General features: G+C 41.2%; 1 protein-coding gene and 1 pseudogene across 1 annotated transcript in view; one reads left to right on the forward strand and one right to left on the reverse strand.

The window, feature by feature from the left end:
- Positions 1–342: 342 nt before the first annotated feature.
- LOC131218064 (uncharacterized mitochondrial protein AtMg00810-like) lies at positions 343–1,794 on the reverse strand (annotated as a pseudogene).
- A 4,477-nt stretch (positions 1,795–6,271) lies between these two features.
- LOC131218961 (calcium-transporting ATPase 10, plasma membrane-type-like) overlaps positions 6,272–27,267 on the forward strand; it is a 50,115-nt gene continuing 29,119 nt past the window's right edge. Inside the window, exons 1-4 of the mRNA XM_058213878.1 lie at positions 6,272–6,911; positions 9,550–9,604; positions 9,736–11,684; positions 11,826–11,984. Of these exons, the coding sequence (XP_058069861.1) occupies positions 6,735–6,911; positions 9,550–9,604; positions 9,736–11,684; positions 11,826–11,984 (2,340 nt within the window). The 5' untranslated portion in view covers positions 6,272–6,734. The remainder of the gene's footprint in view (positions 6,912–9,549; positions 9,605–9,735; positions 11,685–11,825; positions 11,985–27,267) is intronic.

Genomic DNA, 27,267 nt, shown 5'->3' on the forward strand with positions numbered 1-27,267 from the left:
AGTTCAACTTGGTTCAGCCCGATGTACACCCCTAGACTGATAACCTCCACTTTATTCTTTGTGAAGAAATAAAGAGAAAGAGAGAGATTGTCGTAGAAATTTTGTATTTCAATGTGTATTGTATTGGAGGAAGAACACCCTCTTTAGTATGATTACAACCTATTGATAGTAAATATGCATAATTGTAAGAAAGATCCTAGGTATTAAATATAGGATATTACATACCTAGAGAGAATATTACATAGCTGGAGATTTACAATCTAATATAACAAGATCACACAAAGTATGGTAACAAGATTACACAATATTCTAACATCCCCCCTCAAACTCGAGATGATGAAGTTAACTTGAGTTTAGAAACAAGATCACAAAGTCGACCAATAGGATAAGACTTCGTGAAAATATCGGCAAGTTGATCCTCAGAGGAGATGGATTGAAGATGTAGTGTATCCTGAGGTGGTGCCAAATGAAGTGACAGTCAATCTCGATATGCTTGGTCCGCTCATGAAAAACATCATTGTAAGCAATCTGAATGACGCTTCGATTATCACAATAAAGAGGGGAACTAGTCGACTGAGAAGCACCCATGTCTATCAAAAGTCATCGTAGCCACAAAAGTTCAGCTGTAGTATCAGAAAGTACAGGTACTCAGCCTCAGTACTGGATCGGGCAACAACAATCTGTTTCTTACTGTGCCAAGAAATGAGAAAAGTACCAAGTAAGAAACAATAACTTGTAGTGGAGCGACGATCGGTAGGATCACCGGCCCAGTCAACATCAGAATAAAAGCGGACCTCCAGAGATGAGTGCGATGAAAAGTGAAGACCATGAAACAAAGTCCCCTTAACATATCGCAAGATACGAAGAACGACAGCATAGTGAGTAGAGCGTGGTGTACTCATAAACTGGCTAACCAAGTGAATAGCGTAAGAAATGTCTGGGCGAGTAACTGTGAGGTAGATGAGACTAATGACCAATTGCCTATACAGAGTAGCATCTGGAAGAGATTCATCGTCAGTAGCGAGAAGCTTAACATTATATTCAAGAGGAGAAGTGCACGTTTTGTTGTTAGTCAATCTTGCTTTGGAAAGCAAGTCAGAAGCATACTTAGCCTGAGATGGATAATAACCATCTGAACCGAAAGTCACCTCAAGACTAATGAAGTAGTTAAGCTACCCTAAGTCCTTCATCTCAAAATTCTGACTCAAAAACTGTTGAAGATCTCGAATACCAGAGAGTCATTCCCTGTAATGATCATGTCATCAACATAAAGAAGGATAAGAATAGTACCAGCACCAGTAGTCTACAAAAACAATGCAGAGTCATATGCACTAGGGACAAAGCCCTGTTAAGCAACAACAAAACTAAATTTGGCAAACTAGGCTCAAGGGGCCTGTTAAAACCATAAAGAGCACGATGAAGACGGCAGACTTTGTGAGAAGGATGATCATAGCTAGGTGGAGGATGCATATAGACTTCCTCAACAAGATTGACATTCAAGAAGGCATTTTTGACATCCATCTGAAAAAGTTCCCAATGACGCACAGCAGCTATTGCAAGCAAAGATCTAACAGAGGTAAGTCGAGCAACAGGAGCAAAAGTCTCCTCATAGTCAATACCATACTCCTGAAAGAAACCCTTCGCAACAAGGCGAGCTTTGTATCGTTCTACTGATCCATCTGCCCGAGTCTTGATTTTGTAAACCCACTTACAACCAACTACAGACTTTCCAGAAGGCAAATCCACCAGGTCCCAAGTATAAGTTTTGGTAAGAGCATCTAGTTCATCAGACATAACTTTTTGCCAAAGAGGATCAGTACTAGCCTCATAATAAGTATGTGGTTCGTGAAGAGTGGCAAGGGCATAAAAACAATGATAGTCTTGAAGATGAGAAGGATGAGCTCTTACTCTAGTGGAGTGACGAAGTGCAGGTACCTAGACAGACTCAGAGGCAGTTGATGTAACAGGAGGATTAGCAAATGTGTCAGTTGGATCAAGAGCAGTCGTAGAATGAACGTCTGAGGAGCTTATCATCTCTGCAGAGGGGTAATGTACTAAAGCAATAGATGGATCAGTAAAAATAGGAGTATATATGGAAGAGGACTGTGGAAAAGGAGAAAGACTCGTAAACATCTTATGCTCCCAAAACTCCATATGACGAGAAATACGAAGACATTTGGCGATGGAATCATAGCAACGATAACCTTTCTGAGTGAGACCATAACTAGAAGGCAATAGAGTCTGGATTATGGTTCTAGTTTAGTGCGTTCATGTGTAGGAAGAGTGACAAAACAGACACAACCAAAAACTCGAAGCAAGGAATAGTTAGGGATTGTACCATGGAGAAGCTCAAAAGGAGTTTTATTATGGATGTTAGGTGAGGGAACACGATTAATAGTGTAGACAGCAGTGAGAACAGCTTCACCCTAAAAGCGTTCTGAAAGAGAAGTAGAGATGAGAAGTGCTCTTATCGTATCTAAAATATAATGATGTTTACGTTCTGCTCGACCATTCTGTTGAGAAGTGTATGGACAAGAATGATAAGAGACTGTTCCATTTTTTTGTAAAAGGGTAAGAAAAAATTTATCTTTTTATTCCATAGTATTATCCGAACGAAAAGTTTTAATGGTACAAGAAAATTGATTATGTACCATTTTGTGAAAATTATGGTAAACATTTGTGAGTTCAGACCGATGTCATAAAAGATAAATATAAGTATAACAACTGTAATCATCTACAAAGATAATAAAATACCGAGATCCCCCCTCAGTCGGAATCGAGGCGGGACTCCAAATATCAGAATGGACTAAGTCAAAAGGTGTAGAAGAAAAAGATTCACTTTTGTTAAAGGACAAATGTATCGATTTTCCAAGATGACATGAAATACAATCAAATGATTGAAAATTAACTGATCCTAGATTACCTTAAGAGGCCAAGAACTGGACACGTGGAAGCGAGGCATGACCCAATCGGGCATGCCATAAATTAGAAGTGACAGTGACAGCAGCCATGGAAGTGGTTGTTGAAGAAGGAAGCTGCAGATATGAGAGCTCAAAAAGACGTCTAACTTTACAACCTGTCCCAAGTAGTTGACCTGTCTGTGAATCCTGTACATCAACACCCTTATTAGAGAATTTCAGTTCAAGACCTAACTCACATAGTTGCCTAACGGGAAGAAGGTTTAAAGATAACTTAGGAATAAGGTAAGTATCACCAACAGATAAATTAGAGGTAGAAATAGACCCTATATGAGTAACAGACATATGGGAACCATTGACAGTATATATGACAGGATTGGGAGAGATAGTTGTTTTATGGGAGAAGATGGTGGAATCAGATGTCATGTGATTATAATAGGCAGAGTCTATAAACCACTGGGATTTACCTGGGGTGACGGACATGGCAGTTGGGAATTGGGACAAAACCTAGTGAATTAAGTCATTCACGTCAGCTGCTATAAGAGAAGTGGACTGAGGTAGAGTCTCAAGTATAGGAGGATCAGATGAAGCAATCACAGCTGTCTGTTGGGAAGCTCTTTTCTGCTTAGAATACTGGAACTTGCGGCATTCATCAATGGTATGACTAGTTCGTTTACATCACTTGCAAAAACCGGGCTTGGAGGTGGATTAAGAGGAAGAACGTCCAGCAGAAGACTGAGAAGCACTATGAGAAGCGGTGGCCATAACCATGTCAGAAGATTGCATTTGCATAGTGGAACATCGAGTTTCTTCAGATATGAGTTCAACAACTGCAGCATCTAATGTTGGAAGTGGCTGACGGTGAAGAAGAGAAGCTCGAGTAGATTCAAAATCATCTTGAAGAGCCATCATAAAGTGCATAAACTTCCATCGATCAAGCCAAGTGGCAAACGTTTGAATGTCTTTAGAACATTCCAACTTAGGGTCTGCGGCAGATAATTGTTCGCAAAGATGATTAGTTTGAGAATAAAAATCAGTAATAGACTGACCTCGGTCTTGACGCATCTGATAGAGTTTAGCTTCTAGTTAAAACTTCAATGAAGCATCATAGGTACAATTGTACCTTTTTGCTAGAAAGTCCCAAGTAACTTTAGCATTCCTAAGTCGTGGAAAAAGACTATTGATGGATGGAACGGAAGTTTTGATGAACCAAGATAGAATTTTGTAGTGAATACTGTCCCACTCTTTTAGATGAGATGCAAAGGCATCGTCTTTCTCACTGTCTCCCGGTGTAAGTTAAGGGACTGCTCCAGTCATATAACGTTATAGCCGACGTCATTTTAAAAATACTTCCATATTCTGGGCCCACAGACTATAATTGGATCCATCCAATGTAAGATCAATAGGACGGACAATTGAATCAAGACTTGAGGGAGATAGAAACATATTAAGATGACGAAAAAGAACTCCAAACAACCGCTATATAAATTTTTTTTATAGGCCACAAGAGTGTGGCTCTGATACCATGAAGAAATAAAGAGAAAGAGAGAGATTGTTGTAGAAATTCTGTATTTCAATGTGTATTGTATTGGAGGAAGAACACCCTCTTTATAGTATGATTACAACCTATTGATAATAAATACGCATAGTTGTAAGAAAGATCCTACGTGCTAAATATAAGATATTACATAGCTAGAGAGAATATTACATAGCTGGAGATTTATAATCTAATATAACAATATCACACAAAGTATGGTAACAAAATCACATAATATTCTAACACTTTTGAATTTGGGCCATCGTTCAATGATCCAAACGGTTTATCTCTTGAATGATTTCACCCCCTTGATAATTAAGTCTTTTGCTTTGAACATGAACGGTCACCAAGAACCTTCATATAATCAAGGGGATGAGATATTCCATCCGAGTGTTTTTCCTGGAATGCTCGATCAAGTGAGATATACCTTTGATTTAACTTGACACTAATAGTAAGGAAAAGTTCAAAAATTTGCAAGGCACACCATGATATATATGTGTCATATCGAAGCCATCCTTTCATTTTAATAGCTCGTTTTAATACATAAAATGAAAATTCAGACAAATCTAAAGAGCAAGTGGACCACAGCATAAGAAAAACGGGGATTAAATACCCACCATTGAAAATGTCTCATGGGGCATAGGAGTTTTGTATCAAGCTGATATTTATGTTTTCACTTCATCTGTGTCGTGTGATTATATGAACAGGTTGGATCAAAGATACATGTCAGTAGGATGGTTACACATTTCAACAATGGACGTAAATATCCCATTATTTTCTACATCGGGGTTCACTTGAGCTTATAATTTGCCTATGTTTCTGGTACAAGCCGGCATAGATTGATCACATGCGTCGTGGTGGGATCCCCAAATTTCACTCCATCCCGACCCGTTTGCATCCCCACCCGTTTTACCAAAAAGGTATATTCCGAAAATCGTTCCATTAATATTCCCTCCTCCGGACAAAGGGAATAGTTTATATACATATTTACCACAGTTCACATACGGTAAATAGGAAATCAAACACACCCAGGTCTTCTGTCTTCTTGAAGAGTTGACTTTTTGTTTTAACGGTAGGACGCTACCTGTGTGTTTTAATCACTCTATCCAAAGCTTCACCTCTCAATTTAGTACATGAGCCATGGCCATCAACATGAGCCATGTAAAGTAATCCAAAATTCAAGTCAGCCATGCAACAGGAAACAGCGTCGAGGGTAACTTCCACCGTTAAAACCTTCCTTCAACCAACCGTGATGGGACAAAGCTTTGGTGAATCCTGGATCTGTGGGCCGACTGTGATGTATGTGTATTACATCCACGCCGTCCATCCATTTCGATAGATAATTTTATGACATGATTCCGAAAATGAACCAGATCCAAATTTCAGGTGGACTATACCACAAAAAAGTGGCAATTGACCCTTAAAAATTTTTCGTAGCCCAGAAAGTTTTGGATCAAGCTTATATTTGTGTGGTCCTTTCGTCCAAGTATCTGTGACCTCACCAACAGGTTGGATGGGAAATAAAAATTCTGATGGTCTGCAAGAAGTTTTTAACGGTGCGTATCCAATCACCACTGTTTCCTGTGGTGTGGTCCACCTGAAACTTAGATCTGCTTCATTTTTTGGATATGCCCTAAAATGATCTGTAGAAACGGATGGACTGCGTGAATGTAACACATGTACATCCCGGTGGGCCCTACAGCCAGGGATCGGCTGATTCACGGAAGCCGCGTCCATCGCGATGTTTGTTTGCCTTCCAAAATGTTTATAAATTCACACAGAGAGGAAGGCAACTCCCGTGACCCCAAGCAGGTTTCAAGGATTAAGCCTTCAATTCCCCACTGGGAGTTGATTTAACACAAACACAACGGTGGGCCCCAAAGAACTTGGGGTTACAGGGATTCCCCGGTTACAGCAAGTAGCGTCCAATTTCTGGCCCCCTCCTCTCTGAAAAGTCTCGTTCAGGGCTTCTTCTCGGAGTAAAAATCCGAAGCGAATTCACCTCAAATCAAATACCAGCGTAGAGAGCCAACCCAAATTAGATTCTTTCTCCTTTCTCTCTGAAAAGTCTCGTACTCCAATGAAAACCTTGGTTGCATCTTCTTTTGAAACTGTAAAATAAGGCCCACATCTAGAAATCAAAAGAAAGGCTAGTTCTGGGTAGCTCTTAGGAGCTGTTGAACTGTCTTTTCAAATTCAAACTTGGGTCTTTTGGCCATTTTGGCGGTAATTTTGGGTATAAAGATTCCAAAATCGGTTTTTGTGTTGAATAAGGAGAGATGGAGAGCTATCTAAATGAGAATTTTGGGGGCGTGAAATCAAAGAATTCGTCGGAGGAGGCACTGCGACGATGGCGGAAGCTGTGTGGGGTTGTGAAGAACCCGAAGAGGCGGTTCCGGTTCACTGCCAATCTGTCAAAGCGGTCAGAAGCAGAGGCTATGCGACGGACAAATCAGGTTTATATAGTTTTCTTTCAAATTTTTTTTTTTTTAAAATTTTTTTTTTTAATTTTAAACCTTTTAAATATGATTTCTGTTTTCTGTTGTTGTTCTTGTTGATTTTTTCCCTCCTGATTCGATTTAATGGGAGTTTTGGGTTTGTTTGGTACTCTGATGTATAAGATCTGATATGTTGTATCCATCTAAAAAAAAAGAAAAAAAAGAAAAGAAAGATCTGATATGCTTTGTTATTTTTTTCGTTGGTTTTTATTCTTGCTATGTGTTTGGGGATTCAAATAACAACTGATGTCGTTTCATTTCGTACTGGAAATGTCATGACTAGCGATTTGTGTGGGAAAGTGCCTTTTGGTTTCAGTTTTGGAAAACGTGTGCTACCTGCAGATTCCTTATTTCAAGTTTGAATTTATAGGAGGCCCGATTTGAGCTAACATCCAAACCCGTCCCATGAATCAAAATTCTGTTGGGGTTTGAGCAAGAGAAATCACTAGGAGAGATTGAACAGATGATTTGGCACTCATGGGCCAGTAGCAAATTTGTAGAGATCCGGACCAGTCATCGCATGGGGCACTGTAAACATGCCCTAGCCCCAAAAATTATGCAGGTCTCGTCAGGTTGGTTGCATGTCTATGAGAAAATGGACGGTTAGAAAAAAGATGTATGGTGGCCGGTATACAGCATACAAAGGTTGACCTCCCAATGAGCAAAGCGTCTTGATTTTTTGGCAGTAAATGGTCATGATTGCCATTCCTAATGAACATTGCGGATCCTGCACACATGTGCCACATTGGCACATATGCTTCAAGTCTCCTGTTCAATCTTTCCTCGTGCAAATTACCCCAGCACTCTGTTTGAACAAGTACTTCAAATTCATTAAATTTTGAGAAACTGGAACCGATCTCCTTTTGAAGTATTTTCTTTCTTTCGATTGATATTGGTTAAGATTTTATTTCCACGATTGCCTATGAGTATAAGTATGATACAAGAGATCTTAAGCATTTTTTATATCATATATTTCTTACTAACACTAAAGGAGGGATATGATGTTAATACATTTCAGTGGTTGAATGCAAGGAACTTGTGTTATTGGATGCCTCTTTGCATTGAGGCATGCATGCCTTGTCCACGAATTGGGGTCTGAATGTTATCGGGCAGCAGCAGTAGTCAGGCCAATGCTTGGCCAGTGATTCATTCATCTTCATTCCGGATCAGCTTGTCAATGCAAGACATCTAGAGAGATTTTTTTTTTTTTTTCTAGATTTTTTTTTTGTCTCCTCATTTTCCCTTTCTTCTATTTAAACCATTGCGTAGAATCTGGATGTAGCTTTCACTAGCTTGGAACAATATATCATCCAATACTAATCAGATTGAATTTCCAAACAGGCAATAGGAAAAATGATTGTCCATTGCCAATATATTTTATATGATTGTTTGATCAATGTTACCTAACTTGCCAACCCCCCATGTTATTGGGCAGCAGCGATAGCCGGGCCAGTGATTCATTCATCTTCATTCTGGATCAGCTTGTCAATGCCAGAGATCTAGAGTGTCTTTTTTGTTTTTCCTTACTCCTCACTTTCCCTTTCTTCTATTTAAACCATTGCGTAGAATTTGGATGTAGCTTTCATTAGCTTGGAACAATATATCATCCAATACTAATCAGATTGAATTTCCGAACAAGCAATAAGTAAAATGATTGTCCATTGCCAATATATTTATTTGATTGTTTGATCAATGTTACCTAAATTCCCAACCCCCCTATGCCTTCCATTACAAATCTGGCTATCCAGATTACAGGTCATTTGTGATCTGGATTCGCCATTTTTACTGATCCAAAATTATGATTCTATAATCCTACTGTAGATTAACTTGCAATGTCTACTATATTCATAACATATAGATTTATACCTTGATCTCATGCAAGAACTTGCATATATGAATTATTGTGCATGGGTTCCTATAAAAGATAATATGCATCATTTCATATCTAAATTACAATGTCATTTCTCATATAAAACTACACTACATACTTATATGTATTGGAGTGATCCTCATGATACCACCCCTAATGTACCACATGATACTACCCCGGGGTACCATGCATTTGAGGAAGTAGTGCACCACATACCCATTCCTGTGCCATGTACTGGAGTGGTCCACGATCCAGGTAACCTTGGTTGAAACTCTAAATCTGGCTAAAGGGTTTTGAACTCAATACCTACCAATCATTTAGATTTATGGTCCACTGTGCCAATTGGGCCACACAGAAATATTTCGATGTGATTATGCTTACTTCTCTCCAATCCTTGTTATACCCATATCCTATAAAATTTATTATGTTGTGGTCAACCATACCTGACCCTGGCATACTTGATACCCGTAACCAGAGTCAGGTAGATATGAGGGGTTCAATGTGATTATCAATGCTATTATGGTTTGTAGGATGCCCTTAAGATTAGTGCCTTGGACAGCTTTTACTTGAGTATTTCCATGCAATAATATGCAAGAATAGCAAGATAAAAATGTATGTGAAATTGCTGATAAAAAAGAAATATATGTGAAATTTCTTTTATTATAGGCAAATTTCGCATGTGATTTATACTACTAACCCTGCTCTTCGATATTTCGTGTCTTGCAGGAGAAGTTGAGGGTTGCTGTTTTGGTTTCAAAAGCTGCTCTTCAATTTATCCATGGTAAGGTTCATGTCATTTCAATCAATGCTAAATTATGACCAAATCAAGATTCCACACCTTATGAATCAATTTGCTTAATGCTGCATTGTTTTGGTGCTAATTCCGATTTGGTCCTTTCTGAACATGTTCAGCTATTGTACCAAGTCCATACACTGTACCTGAGGAAGTCAAAGCGGCAGGCTTTGAGATTTGTGCCGATGAGTTGGGTTCCATTGTTGAAGGCCACGATGTAAAGAAGTTGAAAATACATGGGGGCATACAGGGTATCATGAATAAACTTTCCACATCAACTGTCAGCGGGATTACCAAAAATGAGGATCAGTTGAAGAGGAGGCAAGAGATCTATGGAATCAATAAATTCACTGAAAGCCAGGTGCGGAGTTATTGGGTTTTTGTATGGGAAGCGCTTCATGACATGACTCTTATCATCCTGGCAGTATGTGCTTTTGTATCTCTGATTGTAGGAATTGTCATGGAAGGATGGCCGAAAGGTGCCCATGATGGCCTTGGGATTGTTGCAAGCATTTTGTTGGTTGTGTTTGTCACTGCAACAAGTGATTACCGACAGTCTTTACAATTCAAGGATTTGGACAAGGAGAAAAAGAAGATCTCAATTCAAGTTTTGAGGAATGGGTGCCGACAGAAGATCTCGATATATGATCTACTTCCCGGTGATATCGTTTATCTAGCAATTGGAGACCAAGTCCCAACAGATGGGCTGTTTGTCTCGGGATTTTCGGTATTGATTAATGAATCCAGTTTAACGGGCGAGAGTGAGCCTGTTGTTGTGAATGCCGAAAACCCATTTCTACTGTCGGGCACTAAGGTCCAAGATGGTTCTTGCAAGATGCTGGTGACTACTGTTGGCATGAGAACCCAATGGGGGAAGCTGATGGCTATGCTCAGTGAAGGCGGAGATGACGAAACACCACTGCAGGTGAAACTGAATGGGGTGGCAACCATTATTGGAAAAATCGGTTTATTCTTTGCTGTTGTGACATTTGCAGTATTGGTCCAAGGCATGTTTAACCGTAAGCTGCTTGAGGGTTCACACTGGAGTTGGTCTGGAGATGATGCATTAGAGATGTTGGAATATTTTGCTATTGCGGTTACTATTGTTGTTGTTGCTGTTCCGGAAGGCCTGCCCTTAGCTGTGACCTTGAGTCTTGCTTTTGCCATGAAGAAGATGATGAACGATAAAGCCTTAGTCCGCCATCTTGCAGCTTGTGAAACAATGGGTTCGGCTACAACCATATGCAGTGACAAGACAGGAACTCTGACTACTAATCATATGACTGTCGTGAAAGCATGCATTTGTGGAAATATCAAGGAAGTGAGCAACACCAAGGATGCTCTTAATATGTCTTCAGAAATTCCAGATGTTGCTGTGAAAACTCTTCTGCAGTCAATATTTAATAACACTGGCGGAGAAGTTGTGATTGATGAAAACGGGAAGCGTGAAATTTTAGGAACACCAACTGAGGCTGCTTTGTTGGAGTTTGGGTTGTCCCTTGGGGGAGATTTTCAGGTAGAACACCAAGAATCCAAACTTGTAAAAGTTGAGCCTTTCAATTCTGAAAAGAAGAGAATGGGGGTGGTGCTGCAGCTTCCAGACGGAGGATTCCGCGCCCATTGTAAAGGTGCTTCCGAGATCATTTTGGCTGCTTGCGACAAGGTTATGGATCCAACAGGTCAGGTTGTTCGCCTTGATGAAGCAGCTGTCAACTGTCTTAAGGATACAATTGAACGCTTTGCTAGTGAAGCTCTTCGAACTTTGTGCCTTGCTTATCTGGAAATGGGGACTGATTTCTCTGCTGAGAATCCAATTCCAACTGGAGGATATACTTGTATTGGAATTGTGGGTATCAAAGATCCTGTCCGCCCGGGTGTCAGGGAGTCAGTTGCAATATGCAGGTCTGCTGGAATTACTGTGCGAATGGTTACAGGAGACAACATAAACACTGCTAAGGCAATAGCAAGGGAATGTGGTATCCTGACTGACGGGGGTTTAGCCATTGAGGGCCAAGTATTCCGAGAGAAGAGTCTCGATGAATTGACTGAACTAATTCCAAAAATTCAGGTTTTTTTCTCCACAATTGTTTTATTTATTTTTTAATTTTATTTTAATTTTTTTTTTTTTTTTTTATATGGTAATGAAACTGGATTTATTGGCAAAAGGTGATGGTTTCTAGCTTGCATTATTTTTCCCTTGTTGTACCAGGTGATGGCTAGATCGTCACCGTTAGATAAGCACACCTTGGTAAAACACCTGCGCACCATGTTTAATGAAGTTGTTGCCGTGACTGGTGATGGTACAAATGATGCTCCTGCCCTTCACGAGGCAGATATTGGACTCGCAATGGGAATTGCAGGAACGGAGGTAGTTATCATATCATAACTTCTTGTGTTTTCCCAACGGTTGTTTGATCTAAAAATTAAAACATCCAAGCAGACAGAAAACATAAGCACTCATTTCATTATAATTGCTTTTTCAATCCATTAATATGTCTATACCAACCTATTAGAAAGCATACTCGAAGCCCCATATTAATCTCATTTCTTGAAGCATCAACTGTAGGCTTACCTTAATCAGCTAGCATTACATGGAAGGCTAATCTATTTCTGAGACTTACATTTTGTTTAGCCTGCATCCATCCACAGTTATTTCATTTGCGCTAGCAATTAAATCTTTGACAGTTTATCACATGTTTACATATTTTGTGTTCGACGAAGAACTACAATTAAAAGCTTAGGGTATGTTTTTTTTTTTTTTTTTTGAAAGGTAACTGGATTTATATTGAAGGAAAGGAAACAAAACAAAGACAAAGGATGCTGAGGGTGCCCGCTGAGAGGGCAGGCACCGCTAAGCGCCAACAAAAACTAAAATCAAAATCCTTAAGGAAAGGAACATTTATCGCCCATTCATGATGAAATCCTTAGCCTTAGCTGAAATCGCCTCCGCAGATTTAGAAGAATTTGCAAAGCATCTCTCGTTTCTTTCAACCCAAACCAAGGTATCCTAAATCGGTTACGTATCGGTCCGTTACGGTAATGGTGGGACCCGTTACACGACACGGGGTCGAAACGGCCGTTACGGAATTTTGTGACCGTAACGGCCGTTACGGAATTTTGTGACCGTAACGGCCGTGACGGGGCCGTGATGGGCCATAATGGCCGTTATGGACCCGTAACGGCTGTTACGGGCCCTGAAAAAAAAAAAACAAAAAAAAAACCTTACCTTTTTTCCTTTCTTTTCTTCTTCTTCTTCTCTTTCTTCTTCTCTTTCTTCTTCTTCTTCTACTTCTTCTCGGGCAGCTGCGGCTGCGGCTTCTTCCTGTTCTTCTTCTTCTTCTTCCTCTCTCTCTCTCTCTCTCTCTCAATCTCTTCTTTCCCCCTTTCCCTCTTTTTTCTTTTCTCTCTTCTTTCCCTCTTTTTTTCTTTTCGGTTTCCCTCTCTCCATTTTTTTTTTTAATTTGCAGCAGCTAGCTGTTGTAGGTACGTGTCACGCAAAGACGAACACTAACACTCCTCAAGCTCCGAGTTGTACAAACGGTTCAAAGGAGATCAAAGTTATATGGGCTCCACAGTGATGTATTTATTACATCTACACCGTTCATCTATTTTCAGAGATCATTTTAGAGCACCACCCAAAAAATGAATTATATCCAGAGATCATCTAGACCACACCAAAAATAGCAGCGGAAATAATGATTTTCACAGTTAAACAATTCGTAGGGCGCACGGTAACGTTTATTTTCCATCCAATCTGATTAGACCCGAGTGGGCCCCACCATGATGTATATATTTTATCCATTTCGTCCATCCATTTTGCCACGTCATTTTAGGTCAGGATCCAAAAAATTAGTAATATCCAAATCTCAGGTGGACCACACCATAGGAAATAGTGGTTATAGAATGCTCACCATTAAAAATTTCTTAAGGTCCACTGTAATGTTTATTTTCAATCTAACCTATTAATTGGGTCACACTGACGTGGATGAAGGGAAAACACACATGTCAGCTTGATCTAAAACTTTTCTAGCCCCCAATAAATTTTTAATGGTGAACATTTAATTATTATTGTTTCTTATGGTGCAGTCCACCTGAGCTTTGGATGTGCCTCATTTTTGGGCTCATGCCCTAAAATTATTTGGCAAAATGGATGGACAATGTGGATATAACACATTCATCATGGGTGGGCCCCAAAAAACTTTGACACGTGTGCTGCACTTTACAATCCGAGTCCCTCCTAATTCAAGCCCTAAAAAATTGTACACGAGACATATATTAACTTAAAATTTGGTAATTAAATTATGTACTGCAATTGCTAACTCACAATGCCAAAATCAAATTGTTTGAATAGTTTTAATTGTTAATTTGTGGACTTTTATTTTTTAAAATAGGGCCTTTGATTTTTTTTTTTATTTTTTTATTTTTATGATTCACTATCTAATAAATGTCCACCAATTTATAAGTGGGATAATGACAATAAATGGCATGAATTTGAGGCTGATTTGGAGAATAGATTGGTCCTCCAAGTCAGCCCCAAATTGGCAATGCCATCTACCTGAATTTAATTTCATTTTTTTAAAGAACTATTGGGAGAAATGATATCAAGTTGTTAAGTATATAAATTACATATTTAGAAAATTAAATATATGAATTTTGTAGTCAAATCAAGTTACTTGGTTAAAAAATTAATCAGACAGTCCGATACAACTTCTCACCAAAGAGTGGACCATTACACCACCATAAACATGTTCCAATTTATAAATGAATGCATATTGGAATGCTTAGAATATTCCGGATTTAATTTATATTTTTTCATATCTTTTTGGCAAAAAAAATAATAATTTGTGCCGTTACGGGCCGTTATGCCCCCCGTATCCGTATTGGTTTCGGAGGGCACCGTTACGCCAACCGATACCGATATGGGACACCTTGACCCAAACTGACCACTAGATTGCAAGGATGGACATTCTCCATATGCATTTTCTTCTTTTCTCCAATCTGACCCATGCCATGCTAAAAGCAGACTATCCGTCGAATCTGCAATACACCAAGAGATACTGAACCGTAAGAAGAAATTTGTCCAAATTTTAGATATGAACGGACAGTGAAGAAGCAGGTGCTCTATTGTTTCTTCCTCCTTCATACAACAAAGGCTGCATACCCCATTTTTTCAAGTTGGCAACAGTGAGAATTCTCTTCCTATCGACCAACCAGCTGAAGCAAACTATCTTGGGGGGAGCCGAATACTTCCAGATGAAATGGGATGCCTGCTTAATAGCCGGGGTATGACTATGAGGGATAAGAGAGTGGTGATAGAGAGATTTGACAGAAAATTCTCGTCTTTTCCAATCTCCATACCAGAGAGTCTGCATTTCTTGGGTTAGGCGTGGATCGGTAGATGCATTCTAGAAGATCGATGTATTCAGAAATCTCCCAATCTTGGAGATTCCTTCTACAAACCACATTCCAAACATACTTACCCGAGGATATCGAGAAGCAGTTAGTGACAGAGGCTGATTTGTTTCGCGCCAATCTGAAGATATTCAGAAAACGCTCATTGAGAGGAGCTTCACCCTCCCAAAGGTCCTCCCAGAATTTGATATTTGTGCCGTGACCAACTTCGAATTTGATTCCTTTAAGAACAACATTCTTCGTACTTAGGATGCCCCTCCAAATATGAGAAGCCCTGTAGAGAGACGACTCTTTTGTCCACCAACCCCCTTTTGAAACTCCATATTTACTTTTAATGATAATGTTCCACAGATTGTTGCCCTCTGTCCCTAGTCTCCAAATCCATTTCCCTAGGAGAGCATGATTCATCTTCTTAAGGTCTTTCACCCCAGCTCTGCCCTCTTTGATGGGCTTGCATACTTCCTTCCAGTCTAAGAGATGGAATTTTCTTCATACCTTCTTTACCGCACTAAAAGAAATTGCGCCTGAGTTTATCTATCGAATCTAGGACCGACGAAGGACATCTGAATAAAGACATGAAGTAGAGGGGCAGAGTAGAGAGGGCCACTTTAATGAGAGTCAGATGACCTCTCATGGAGAGGTGGCGACACTTCCACCCAGAGAGATAATTCTCGAACCTGGCAATAATCTTATCCCATAGAAACTTGGGAGGCTTACCAATACATAGAGGGAGGCCGACAAAAGAAGACAGGAGAACGGCTGGAACACTGTGAAGGGATCCCGCTAATGTATCGATCTCACCTTCATCCAAGTTCACCTCGAATATCTTGGATTTTTCCAGATTCACCCTCAGCCCCGACACCGCCTCAAAACATCTGATCGTTGTGCGAAGGTTTTCGATCTTGTCCAGAGAAGCTTCTGAAAAGATGAGGGTATAGAATGTGGGAGATCGGGCTAGGCAAATCGGGGATGCTTATACCACTAAGAATGCCATCGGCTTGGCCTTTATGGAGCATTCTATACAGAGCTTCTCCCACTATGAGGAAAAGAAATGGGGATAATAGGTCACCTTGCCGCAGGCCTCTAGAACTTTTAAAGAAGCCTTTTGGAGGTCCGTTGAGTAGGACTGAGAAGTGAGCCGATCCTATACATTCGCTAATCCACCCTCTCCACCTGGAGCCAAACCCCAACCTTCTAAGCATGTACTGGAGGAAGTCCTAATTGACATGGTCGTAAGCCTTCTCGATGTCCAGCTTACATAAAATGCTCTTCGATCCCGATCGATGACAAGAGTCGAGACACTCCTTAGCAATGAGCGCACAATCGATTATTTGTCTACCCGGAAAGAAAGCGTTTTGGTTAGCTGAGATGATTTTCCCAATCACTATCTTAAGACGGGATGCTAGAACTTTTGCTAGAATTTTATATGAGGCTCCGATCAGACTGATGGGTCTGAAATCTTTGAAGGTGGCCGCACCCGCCACTTTGGGAATTTGAGCGATAAAGGAAGCTCCTAAGCCCGCAAACAGTCTGCCTCTTTCGAAGATTTCATGGAAAAAATCCCTGATATCGAGATGGATCACATCCCAGAGTTTGTGTAAAAACGATAAGGGGAAACCATTTGGACCAGGGGACTTGTCGCCACTCAACTCAACTGCTTTCCTCACTTCTTCCACCTTAAAAGGGGATTCGAGAATTCTGGAATTTGTGTCTGAAATGCTATCCATATGAAGGAGATCCAAATACGGTCTTTTCCATACTTCAGTCGATAGGAGAGAATTGAAGAATTGAATGGCCTTCTCTGCAATGATATTTTTATCTTCAATTTGCTCTTCATCGATTACAATACTGGTGATCTTGTTACATCTGGCCCGCATACTAGCGATGTTGTGGAAATAGCCCGTATTCTTGTCACCCTCCCTGATTTATTTGTCTCTTTTGTTTCCAGGAGATTTCTTTTTCCAGGACCCTTGCTGGGATGGATTGAATCAGGTCGATTCTTCTGATCTGCGTAGCATACGACATTGGCACTTGTTCTGAAGAGGAATCGATGTTTTGCAGATCTGAAAGCATGCCTTCCAATTCAACCTCTCTTGTGTAGAGCTCTGTTTTCTTCCACTGCTTTAGCCTCCCTTTGAGTAGTTTGAGTTTGGATTGAAGTCTGAAACCTGCATTCCCTTCCACCTGAAATTTAGACCACCAAACAGAAATCATCTTTGAAAAAACCGTCTATGTTAAACCAAGAAGAATCAAACCGAAAGGGTTTAGGGCCCCAATTGTCCTCCTTTGATGATAGAAAAATCGGACAATGGTCTTAATGCAGGGGCATTTTCACACCGGGATCGAGTGGGGTCGCCTGTTGGATGCAGGGGCACACTCGGGGTGGGTGACCCATGCGATTTGGGGCCCACGGGGGAGGTCTCGTGTTCGAGACTCCTTACCAGGGGTGAGTAATGCGCATTTCACACCGGGCTCGAGTGGGGTAGCCCGTGGGATGCGGGGACACACTTGGGGTGAACGACCCATGTGATTTGGGGCCACGAAGGGAGTTCGACTAAGGTCCTAACCCATGAGATGTGGGGCTTGGGTTATGAGATAAAGGGATTAATTCGCCATACTCTAACAGTTCGAGCTTTTAGAACAAGTGGTTAATTGTCCTGCATCAAATTGGTATCAGAGCGGGAGGTCTCGTGTTCGAGACTTCTCACCGAGGGTGATTAATGCAGGGGCATTTTCACACTGGGCTCAAGTGGAGTCGCCTGTTGGATGCAGGGGCACACTCGGGGTGGGTGACCCATGCGATTTGGGGCCCACGGGGGAGGTCTAGTGTTCGAGACTCCTTACCAGGGGTGAGTAATGCGCATTTCACACCGGGCTCGAGTGGGGTAGCCCGTGGGATGCGGGGACACACTCGGGGTGGACGACCCATGTGATTTGGGGCCCACGAAGGGGGTTCGACCGAGGTCCTAACCCATGAGATGTGGGGCTTGGGCTATGAGATAAAGGGATTAATTCGCCATACTCTAACAGTTCGAGCTTTTAGAGCAAGTGGTTAATTGTCCTGCATCAGGTCTGAAGTTATTCTCGGAAGAGCGGATTGATGAATCGAAGGAAAAATTTCCATCCAATCCGGAGAGATTAAGAATTTGTCCAGCCTATACATAATAGGAGAGGCTATCCCGTTAGTCCATGTGAAGTTGGCCCCTGAGAGAGGCAGGTCCATGAGCTCTTGATCTTCGATCTAATCTGAGAAAACTTTCATCGCTGGAGGAGCCTTTCTGGCTTTGTAATGCTCATCTGTTGCTTTACATGTGTTAAAATCTCCCGCAATGCAACACGGGCCCGAAAAAGACTGTCTTGAAGAAGACAGTTCCTCCCAGAATTCTGCTCTACCGGAGTCAAGAATAGGCCCATACACAGAGATGAAGAGGAACTTGTGCCTGTTAGATATCTCCTGCAGAATGATTGACACTGAGAATTGTCCTACCCAGGATTTTTGCTAAGCCCACAGAGACGATTTCCAGGCCACCAAAATACCTCCCGCACTACCCTGTGCGTCGAGAGCGATCCATTTAGCGTTTGGAACCTTCCATAAAGAGGAAATTAGCCTATCATTAAACTGGGGGATCTTAGATTCCTGGAAACAAACAATATCTGGATTCTTTCTACTGACGGAGTCTTTGATAAGTCTTCTTTTTTGCTTGGACCCCGCCCCTTTGATGTTTCAGGAGATGATCTTTATTGAGGAACTGAATTGCCCCGAGTTTCTTACCTGACTGTCTTTTCGATGCTACCGTACATCGAAATGGGAGGAGACACCAACCGAGTCAGCTCCCTGTTGCTAATTGATCTAGATATCCGCTTAGAAGGGGATCTGAGGGCTGGAAGAGGTCTTCCTTTGTCCTCGATACATTGGAAGAGCGCTATATAATCCTCCAGACAATCTCCGAATGACAGCCCTAATGATCTCCTGACATGGCCGACAGCATCCCTAATCCATTTCTTCCTCTGGATGGTTTGGATGAGGTTAGATCTGGTAGGGTCTTCAACTCGATTTTTATTTGGGACATTACCTTGATTCTGGGGGGGGATTAGCTCACATCTGCAGAGGTTCTGACTCTATGATGTCTTCTTCAGGGCCTTCTTGAAAAAGCATAATGGGGCCAAGTTGGGTCCAGTCTCAAGGGGAAGAGGCATGGTATGGAATGGGAGAGTCGGGGAGAGAAATCTGATCCGTCGAAGAGGATATGTCCTCAGACTCTTCATTTTCTGAATTTCGATCAGCGAGGTTTAGATCGATATCACCTCTCTCCGCTATATAGAAAGGAGTCGGCGCTCCTTGCTGCTTGGCGCTGAAGGAAGGAGGAATTCGACAAATCGTCTGTGTATTTTGGGTTTTTTTTATAAAGGGTCTGGGGTGGTAGCGTTGGTATGGGTTAGAAGGATGAAGTTCTGGGTCACGGGAGCAGTGGGATTTAGTTAGGGAGGGGTTTTCGGGTCCGGGTTCGGGTCCGGACCGATTTCAGAATTAGACCCGATGGGATGTTTGGATAAGCGAGGTGAGGCCACGTGTCTTCTCGCAAATTGACCTCTGCTTTCCTTATAGCTGTTCGCGTTCTGGATTAGAATGAGAGCCGCAATCAGCGTACGTGGCACCATCATAGCCCCTCTCAGAGGCATTTGCTCGTCTCGAGGGACGGAGTTGTCGAGACAGAGTAGCTGCGGGTCCACGAGGGCGACGCGTGTCCTCTGAAAAGACTGCTCCTGCAGGGGATAGCTGTATCCTAAAGGGGTAATTGCGGAGCTCGGTTGGAGCACTGAAATTGTGCTCCTTGCTCCCTGGACCCCTAAGAAGGAGGGTCCTTGGCTCTCCAGATATCACCCCACCTAGGGATGCTGACATCCTTCGCCTCTCTTTGCACCGGAAGGAGGATAAGTCTGTTATCAGCTTGGATTTGAATTGGGGGGGGCGGCGTATCCCCTTTCTTCCTTCTAACCCAGACTCTAATGACCACCACTTTCCCTCCAACTTTTGTCTTGAGATCCAGCTCAATGAGAGAGCCCAAGAGATTAGCTGTGGAGATGAAGAACTCTTCATACCATAGCTCCATTGGGATTCCCCAAATAAGAATCCATACTTCCTCCATCCCGAACATGGAGAATTCATCCCAGCTGAGAATCTTTGATACAGGACCATCGGAATGGATGGAGCCAGCCATTATCAATAATTCATAGTTTAGCCCCGGACAAACCTTCACCCGTAACTCGTTGAAACCAATCGGTTTAATATTATATTTTCCTGGTTTGATTCCGCAACAGTCATCGATCCATTCCTGGACATGCGCGATCGAAGCCCCTTAGCAATCACCACAACCGAGTCCCGCAGCTCCGCTCTTTGGCGATTCAACCTATCTGGATCAATGTTTAGGACATAGTTGCTTGATTTGCCAACAGAGTCATCGCAGTTTGATTCTGTAATCTTAGTAGGGGCTGTCTTACGGCAAAATCGAAATCTATCGACTTTGGGTATGTTTATAACATCCTTTTGAAGGTGGGGACATTATCATTCCCTGTATGTGTGTGCTGCCTGCAAGGTATTCCATAATGGTAACAGTGGCCGTAATGGCCATCGTTGTTACTGTATAACGGCCGATACATCTCTTTTTTTATTTTTTATTTTTTTAAAAGCCTTATTTTGGCTCTGTAATGTGTTGTTACAGGTCAATTTTTCTGCAGCGGTCATTACAGCTATTACAAACTTTAATGCGTAACGATTACCACCGTTACTGTTGAGTAACCATTTTGGAATACCTTGGTTGTGCTTGTGCGTGAACAATGATCCAATAGTTTCAACACTATTGTAACTCATGGTAGTGTTGAGTGTCGAGCAAAATGCATTCCAGCATGATGTGTGCATGATATCCAATTAGGTGATATCCCCCCATTTAGTCTCCGTTCCAAAAAAAATTAGCGATCAAGAACTTAGGTGGGCCACACCACAGGAAACAGTTGGTATGGGGATCAAGGTATACAAAAATGGTTACATAATGGCCATTATGTAATGGTAACGGTGGTGCTTATTACACGATACAGGGATGTAATGCTCGATTTGGGAAAAAAAAAAGGCTTGTAACAGGCCTATAACAGTTGCAAAGGCCAATATGGCACCATAAAGGGCTGATACATTTTGTTTCCTTCAAAAAGATAATAAAAAAGACTGTTGCAAGGTCATAATGGGCGTATAGTAACACCTATAAGTCTGGTCATTACAGCCACGGTTATTGTTATTGAATAGCTTGATGGGGATGGCCACCATTAAAAACTTTCGGATTGTTTTTACAGTCCACCATGGTCTTTATGTGCCATTTAGTCCGTTCATTAGACTCAACACCCTAGTGTGAAGGGACCCCCCAAAAATCCAGGCCATTCCAAAACTCAGGTGGGCCACACCTTGTGAATTTAAATGTTTTAGGAATGAACTTACACTGTTCCATTTGGTGTGGCCGAACTGAGCTTCAATCGACCTGATTTTTGGGTTCCAGGGTGAACATGAGGGGGCACACATGATCGATGGAATAAATGTCATACATACATGACAATGGGCCCCACATAAGTTAGACAATAAGTTACTGTCCAACAAATCAATAAGTTCTAACCTTTCATGTTTGCATGAAATCCAACCCTTCCAATAGGTTGGCCCCATCATGAGGATCACCTACTGCAAAAATCGACTTGATCCACTCATGAGGTGGGCCACACCATATGAAACAATAGATAACCACAGCTATAATAAGACAATAATGGTGTAGTGGTTTTGAGTGTAGTTAAAAATGGGCAGGTGTATGCCTCAGGCTTTTGGGTCAGCCACACCTCAGGCAAGGCGGTCTAGCTATGTGTGTGCCTATTGCCTAGGTGTGCTTTCATGCCATCCATAAAATGATGACCTAACACATCAAAGAAAGGTATTTTGGGTATCTAGACACCCGTTAAGGGTGGGAAGACTTAGGGTGTGGCTTACGGGGTTTCATACAACACATTTTCCTGTTTCCCATTAGATCAAAGATCTGATTATGAAAATATCTCCTCCCAAATATCTTTGATTTTTCATAAACTCATCATTGTCATCTAAGCCTTATCCCAACTAATTGGGCTTGGCTGCATGAATCCTTTTCCGCCACAGATTCATGTTGGAAGTTATGGCATTAGTTTGACGCCAGCTGCAAACTCGTCGCAACCCTCCTTTATCTGGGCTGGGGACCAACAATTAGATCATAAAACTCCCACAAGCGCATTGTATAGATTATTACATACATTGATTACAAGCACCATCTTATATAATCCATTACATAGGTTGATTAAAATCAACGAGTTATTTTTCATAAACTCACGGGACCCTGATTTCTTTCTTCTATTAGTGTTTTAAGATCACCATAGTAGACTTTCTGAAAGCAATTGGAGCTTTCATCTATGCCATACAAGAGATTGAAGATTGAATTGGTTGATTTGAGCTTTCATCCCTACAATGTGGACGTGGATTGCTGTAATGATTACCTTTTGCTTACCATTTCCAGTGGATTCCAAAGAAAAAAAGGGGCGTTGTTTGGATATCAAGCAGAAACCTAGATTCAAAAGACCACCGTCACCTCATGTCTTGTGCCAGAAATCTTGATCATACATAGGGCTAATGATTACTTTGTGGAATCCATTGTTTCTGTTGACCCAAGCAACCATTATGGCTAATTGATGGGATCCAGTTTCTTTCCCCTTGGATTCCTTATATCCAAATATGAAGCAACTTTTAAGACATTAGTAGCGTTAACTTTTTCATTAGTGATTACTAGTTTAGTAATTTGATTGATGGTTTGAATGATGATTATTTTGGTTGCTAGTTTAATAAATAGACGACTTGATTCATAACTTGATTTTTCTTAATTACCAGAGGTTTTATTTCTAGTTTTCCTTGGAATGATTTTGTTGAATTTGATTGGTTTAATTCGAGCAATTTATGAATTTAGTGAAGCTCTTGAGTAGATGTAAGTTTTTGGAAGCGATGTCTAATAATTTATCTACAAATCTCAAGAAAAAAGGTCTTATCATGTTTCTAAGAGCTAATAACTTTTCGACTACTTTCTTTTTCACTTTGTTAAAATTACTTTTAGAGCTTAAACTATCTAAAAAAATAAATAGGCACCTTTATGTAATGTGTATGATATAAAATAATTTAAACTTGAATTCTCCAAGCACACGCTTAAGTGTCTCGTGCATCCCAGGTTGACTTGCACTTGCCATGTGCTTGGCACCTTTAATTGCACTGGTGGTTTCTAGAGTTGGTGCATGGTTTTAAGACACGGAGACTCAGATGAGACTAATTTAGTTCCAAGTCGACTGTAACTCGCCCAAGTTGGGGAGTGACTTGTCTAAGTCAGGCTTATTTTCACTATTGATTCATGGTGTTGAACAGGATCAGACTCGACTGAGTCTGAGTCCATCGAATGAGACGGAAATCCATGTGACAAAGGTTGTAGCACATCAAATTTGTAGGACTCTCTTCTGTACTCTAAGCTGAGTGAAATGAACTGATTCACTGTTCATCACTGATTGATTTTCCATATGCCATGACTATAGAGTATCTAATTGATTAATTAATGAATTTCCATGGCCCTACTTCATTTCTTAATCCCCCTAAATTTGCTATTCTTATTCTTGTATGTTTGTCAAAATCCATGAATGCTCAACCTTGAAGTTCTCCCAAAATTCAGAGCCTGCTACATGTGAAGAAAATTTCAGTTGAGAAGATTTGAAAAGAAAGAAAGAAAGAAAGAAAGAAACGAAGATGTATAGTAAAGATTGAGGTGCCCAAACTAATAAAGAAAATGGCACAACAAACTCACTTGCTGATTGCGTGCGAGGAAAATTAGTACTTATGGAAATTTTCTTTTCATGGAAACTCAAAACTTTTTATGGTTTGGATTTCTTAAAAGGGATAGAAACTATTTCCCATGGAACCTATTTCAAATAAAATCATATGAATATCCACCTCCCTAAGCACTATTATTCCAAATTCTATGGAAGTTCTCTCTCTTTTTGTGTCCTAAGAGAGATTATATCACATGGAAGCTATTTCCAATCATCATCATCATCCTCCTCATCATCATAATTTAAGTATTATCACAACTAATAGGGTTGGCGACATGAATCTTGTTTTGCCATTCCACTCCATCAAGGACCACATCCTTAGACCATAGGTCAAATCAAATCTTTCCTTACTACCTCTGCCCACATCTTTTTGGGTCTTCCCCTTTCCCTTATTGTGCCTTTAACATGAACCAACCCACTCCTAATTGGTGCAGTTCTTGGTCTCTGTTGCACACGGCAGAACCATCTATTTTTACTTTCCCTCATCTTATTACCTATTGGTGCTATTCTTGTAAAATCATATAAAATCCCCCTCCATAAAATACATGTATTCCAAATTCCATGGATTCACACTCTCTCTCTCTCTCTCTGTCTCTCTCTCTCTCTCTCTCTCTCTCTAATGGCCTCATTCATTACTTCCATGGAATCTTCTGTCGTCCTCCAAACCAGAGAATCTGATTCTTGGAATTCTCCTTCAATTGAAAAAATACCATGCAATTAAATTTTGCTGACCCCAATTAGTTGGGATAATGCTTTAGATGATGGCGAATTAAAATTTCTTGAGAATTCCAATTCCTTACATCCAAACAATCCCCTAAACAAATTGACTTTACTTACAAATCCATGAATTAATGATGCAGGACTAGTAAATTGACTTTAACTTACCAACCTATGAATTTTTGTTCGGGACTTTTTAGTTATCCAATGGAAGTCCATGAGCAAGGTGTGCAAAATCGGTTATGCATTGGTCATAATGGTTGATACGTAATGGCAACAACGATTATCGTTATGCGATATGGGGCTAAAACGGGGAGGTCTAGAAAAAATGAATCGCAACCGCCATTGTAAGGCATAACAACTGTTACGGTCCTCGTAATAGTCATTGCACACAGTAACCCTAAAAGAAAACGGGAAAAGGGAAAAAAAAAACCCTAAAAGAACATACTTGATTCTTCTTTTCTTCGATTGCTGTGGCGTTATGCGGCAGTTGTAGCAACCGTTGCTACTACTTCTTCCTATCCCCTCCGGTGCAACTCCCCCTCTCTGATGCAGGACATGAAAAACCTAAGCTTTGATACCAAATTTGATGCAGGATATGAAAATTAAATATGATATGCAAGATTTTAGGCTTTAGATCACACTAATTTTAAAACAATCATAAAAAATTCCACATCCCACATAAAAGTCAAGCATTCAACAAGGGGAATCTATGTGGGTCCAAGCCTACACATGTTAGGGTTAGATCAATTAAAAATTATAGTCTAAACAATGCTCAAAGGAGAGTAAATTCATCCACACGTGCAAAGGATTACTTCCTAATCCAAGGGATTCACATGTTTTAAATCGGGAAAACCTAGGTTTTGCAAAAGTGGAATATGACTTGGGATTTAGGATTATCTAGGGTTAGGGAAATAAGGCGAGGGAGGAGTGAAATAGAAGAGAGAAACGAACCCAAGATGATCTACATGTGCGGACAGCGGCCCGGGCCTGACGCACGTGCGTGGGATCCTGCCCACATGTGTGTGGGGCCCACGAATCTGAAATCAGCCAGCTAGGTGCTAGTCGGCCAGGGGAGTTCCACCTTCACGCCAAGTTTCATGCCAATCGGATATCTGGTTTGTGCACGGTGCTCCGTCGAAGTTTCAGCCATCCGGAAGGGCCAGATTCTGAAAATTTGCTGTAGGGGAAAGATTAGCTGCAAACGTGGGTGGATTTGATGAGGGGATGACTGTAAGAGATGAGGAATATGGATGGTAGGAGATGGGGGTGATTTGGGATGGATGTGGCTTCGCACCACGGTAGTTAGCCTTTCAAAGAAAGGAGGGTTTTGCACCCAATTAGGCTTTACAACTCAAAGAGGAGCAAGAAAACACAGAAATTTTATTCAATCTTCAATGGAAAAACCCTACAAGGGGTTGCCTATTTATAAGAAAAACCTATACCCCAAAAGCCGCACCATGTGCGCTGATATTACTTAAAGACGAAGTAATAAAAAATAACATCTAATCAATGCAGTCTAAACCGTTCATGATGTTCCTAATAACGGTAATAAGCAAAACTCAAAGTCCTAAGTCACCTAGGGTAGTAGGCCATGATCATGAGATCTAATGATGGGATCTACATGATGATCGGGTCCACCCAAAGAACCAAAACACAGTCCTCTAAATAAGAGGCCCTCCATGGATGTCGTTATTGATCCAGATCGAAGGCGAAGCCCTCTTCCTCACGTACTTGCATAAGGGGGGCGTGCGTGTGCGCGAGATGTCCCTATCAACTCTCTCCGGATACGAAGATTTCGCCACCGGCGAAACAAAACTCCCAAACCGCTTCAAGATGTCCGGATCAAGTCTCTAAAGCTCCTCCTCAGTGAGCCATGTACTGTCTGAAGCTGGGCGTGACTTTCACTTGACTAGGAACTTTTGAAATCCACCATCTGACGTTGATATTATCTAATGGTCCAGAATATCCTCTATCTCCTATCTGGGTGTGGGTATGGGAGGTAGAGGCTGGGAAGATGGGTCGGGAGGGGGCCATGGATCAAGGGAAAGGTCTGAAGAATCAAAATGTTTAGGTAACAGGCTGGACAATGTATCGTGGTCCCCTAAAATGCAACTAGATCTTCCACATTCAATGTGGAACTAATTCCCATGGAAGGTGGAAGATCTACGACATACGCATTGAGACCGTTTCGTTTTATAATTTTGAATGGTCCAGCGCTACGCGCGTGTAATTTACGAATGGCTCCCTGGGGGTACCGCTCTGGCCTGATACAGACCATCACAAAGTCCCCTATATTGAATTCCTTCAATCGTTTATGTTGATCAGCAGAAATTTTGTAATGTTTATTACTAGTATTGATCTTTCGCCTGATTTCTTGATGCAATGAATGAATGTGATGTGTAGAGGACTCTGCAGACTCTGATGGCCTATGGGACAGGGACATAGGGACAAGATCAATAGGCTTCCTAGGTTTATAACCAGTAACGACTTCAAAAGGACTTACACCTGTGGATCTATTGACAAAACTATTAAATCCAAACTCGGTGATAGGTAGTGCAGTGTCCCACGTCCTAGTGTGCTCCTCCCACTAAACACTTGAGTAA

Source organism: Magnolia sinica, chromosome 11, assembly GCF_029962835.1.
Source record: "Magnolia sinica isolate HGM2019 chromosome 11, MsV1, whole genome shotgun sequence".
Taxonomy (NCBI): Eukaryota; Viridiplantae; Streptophyta; class Magnoliopsida; order Magnoliales; family Magnoliaceae; genus Magnolia; species Magnolia sinica.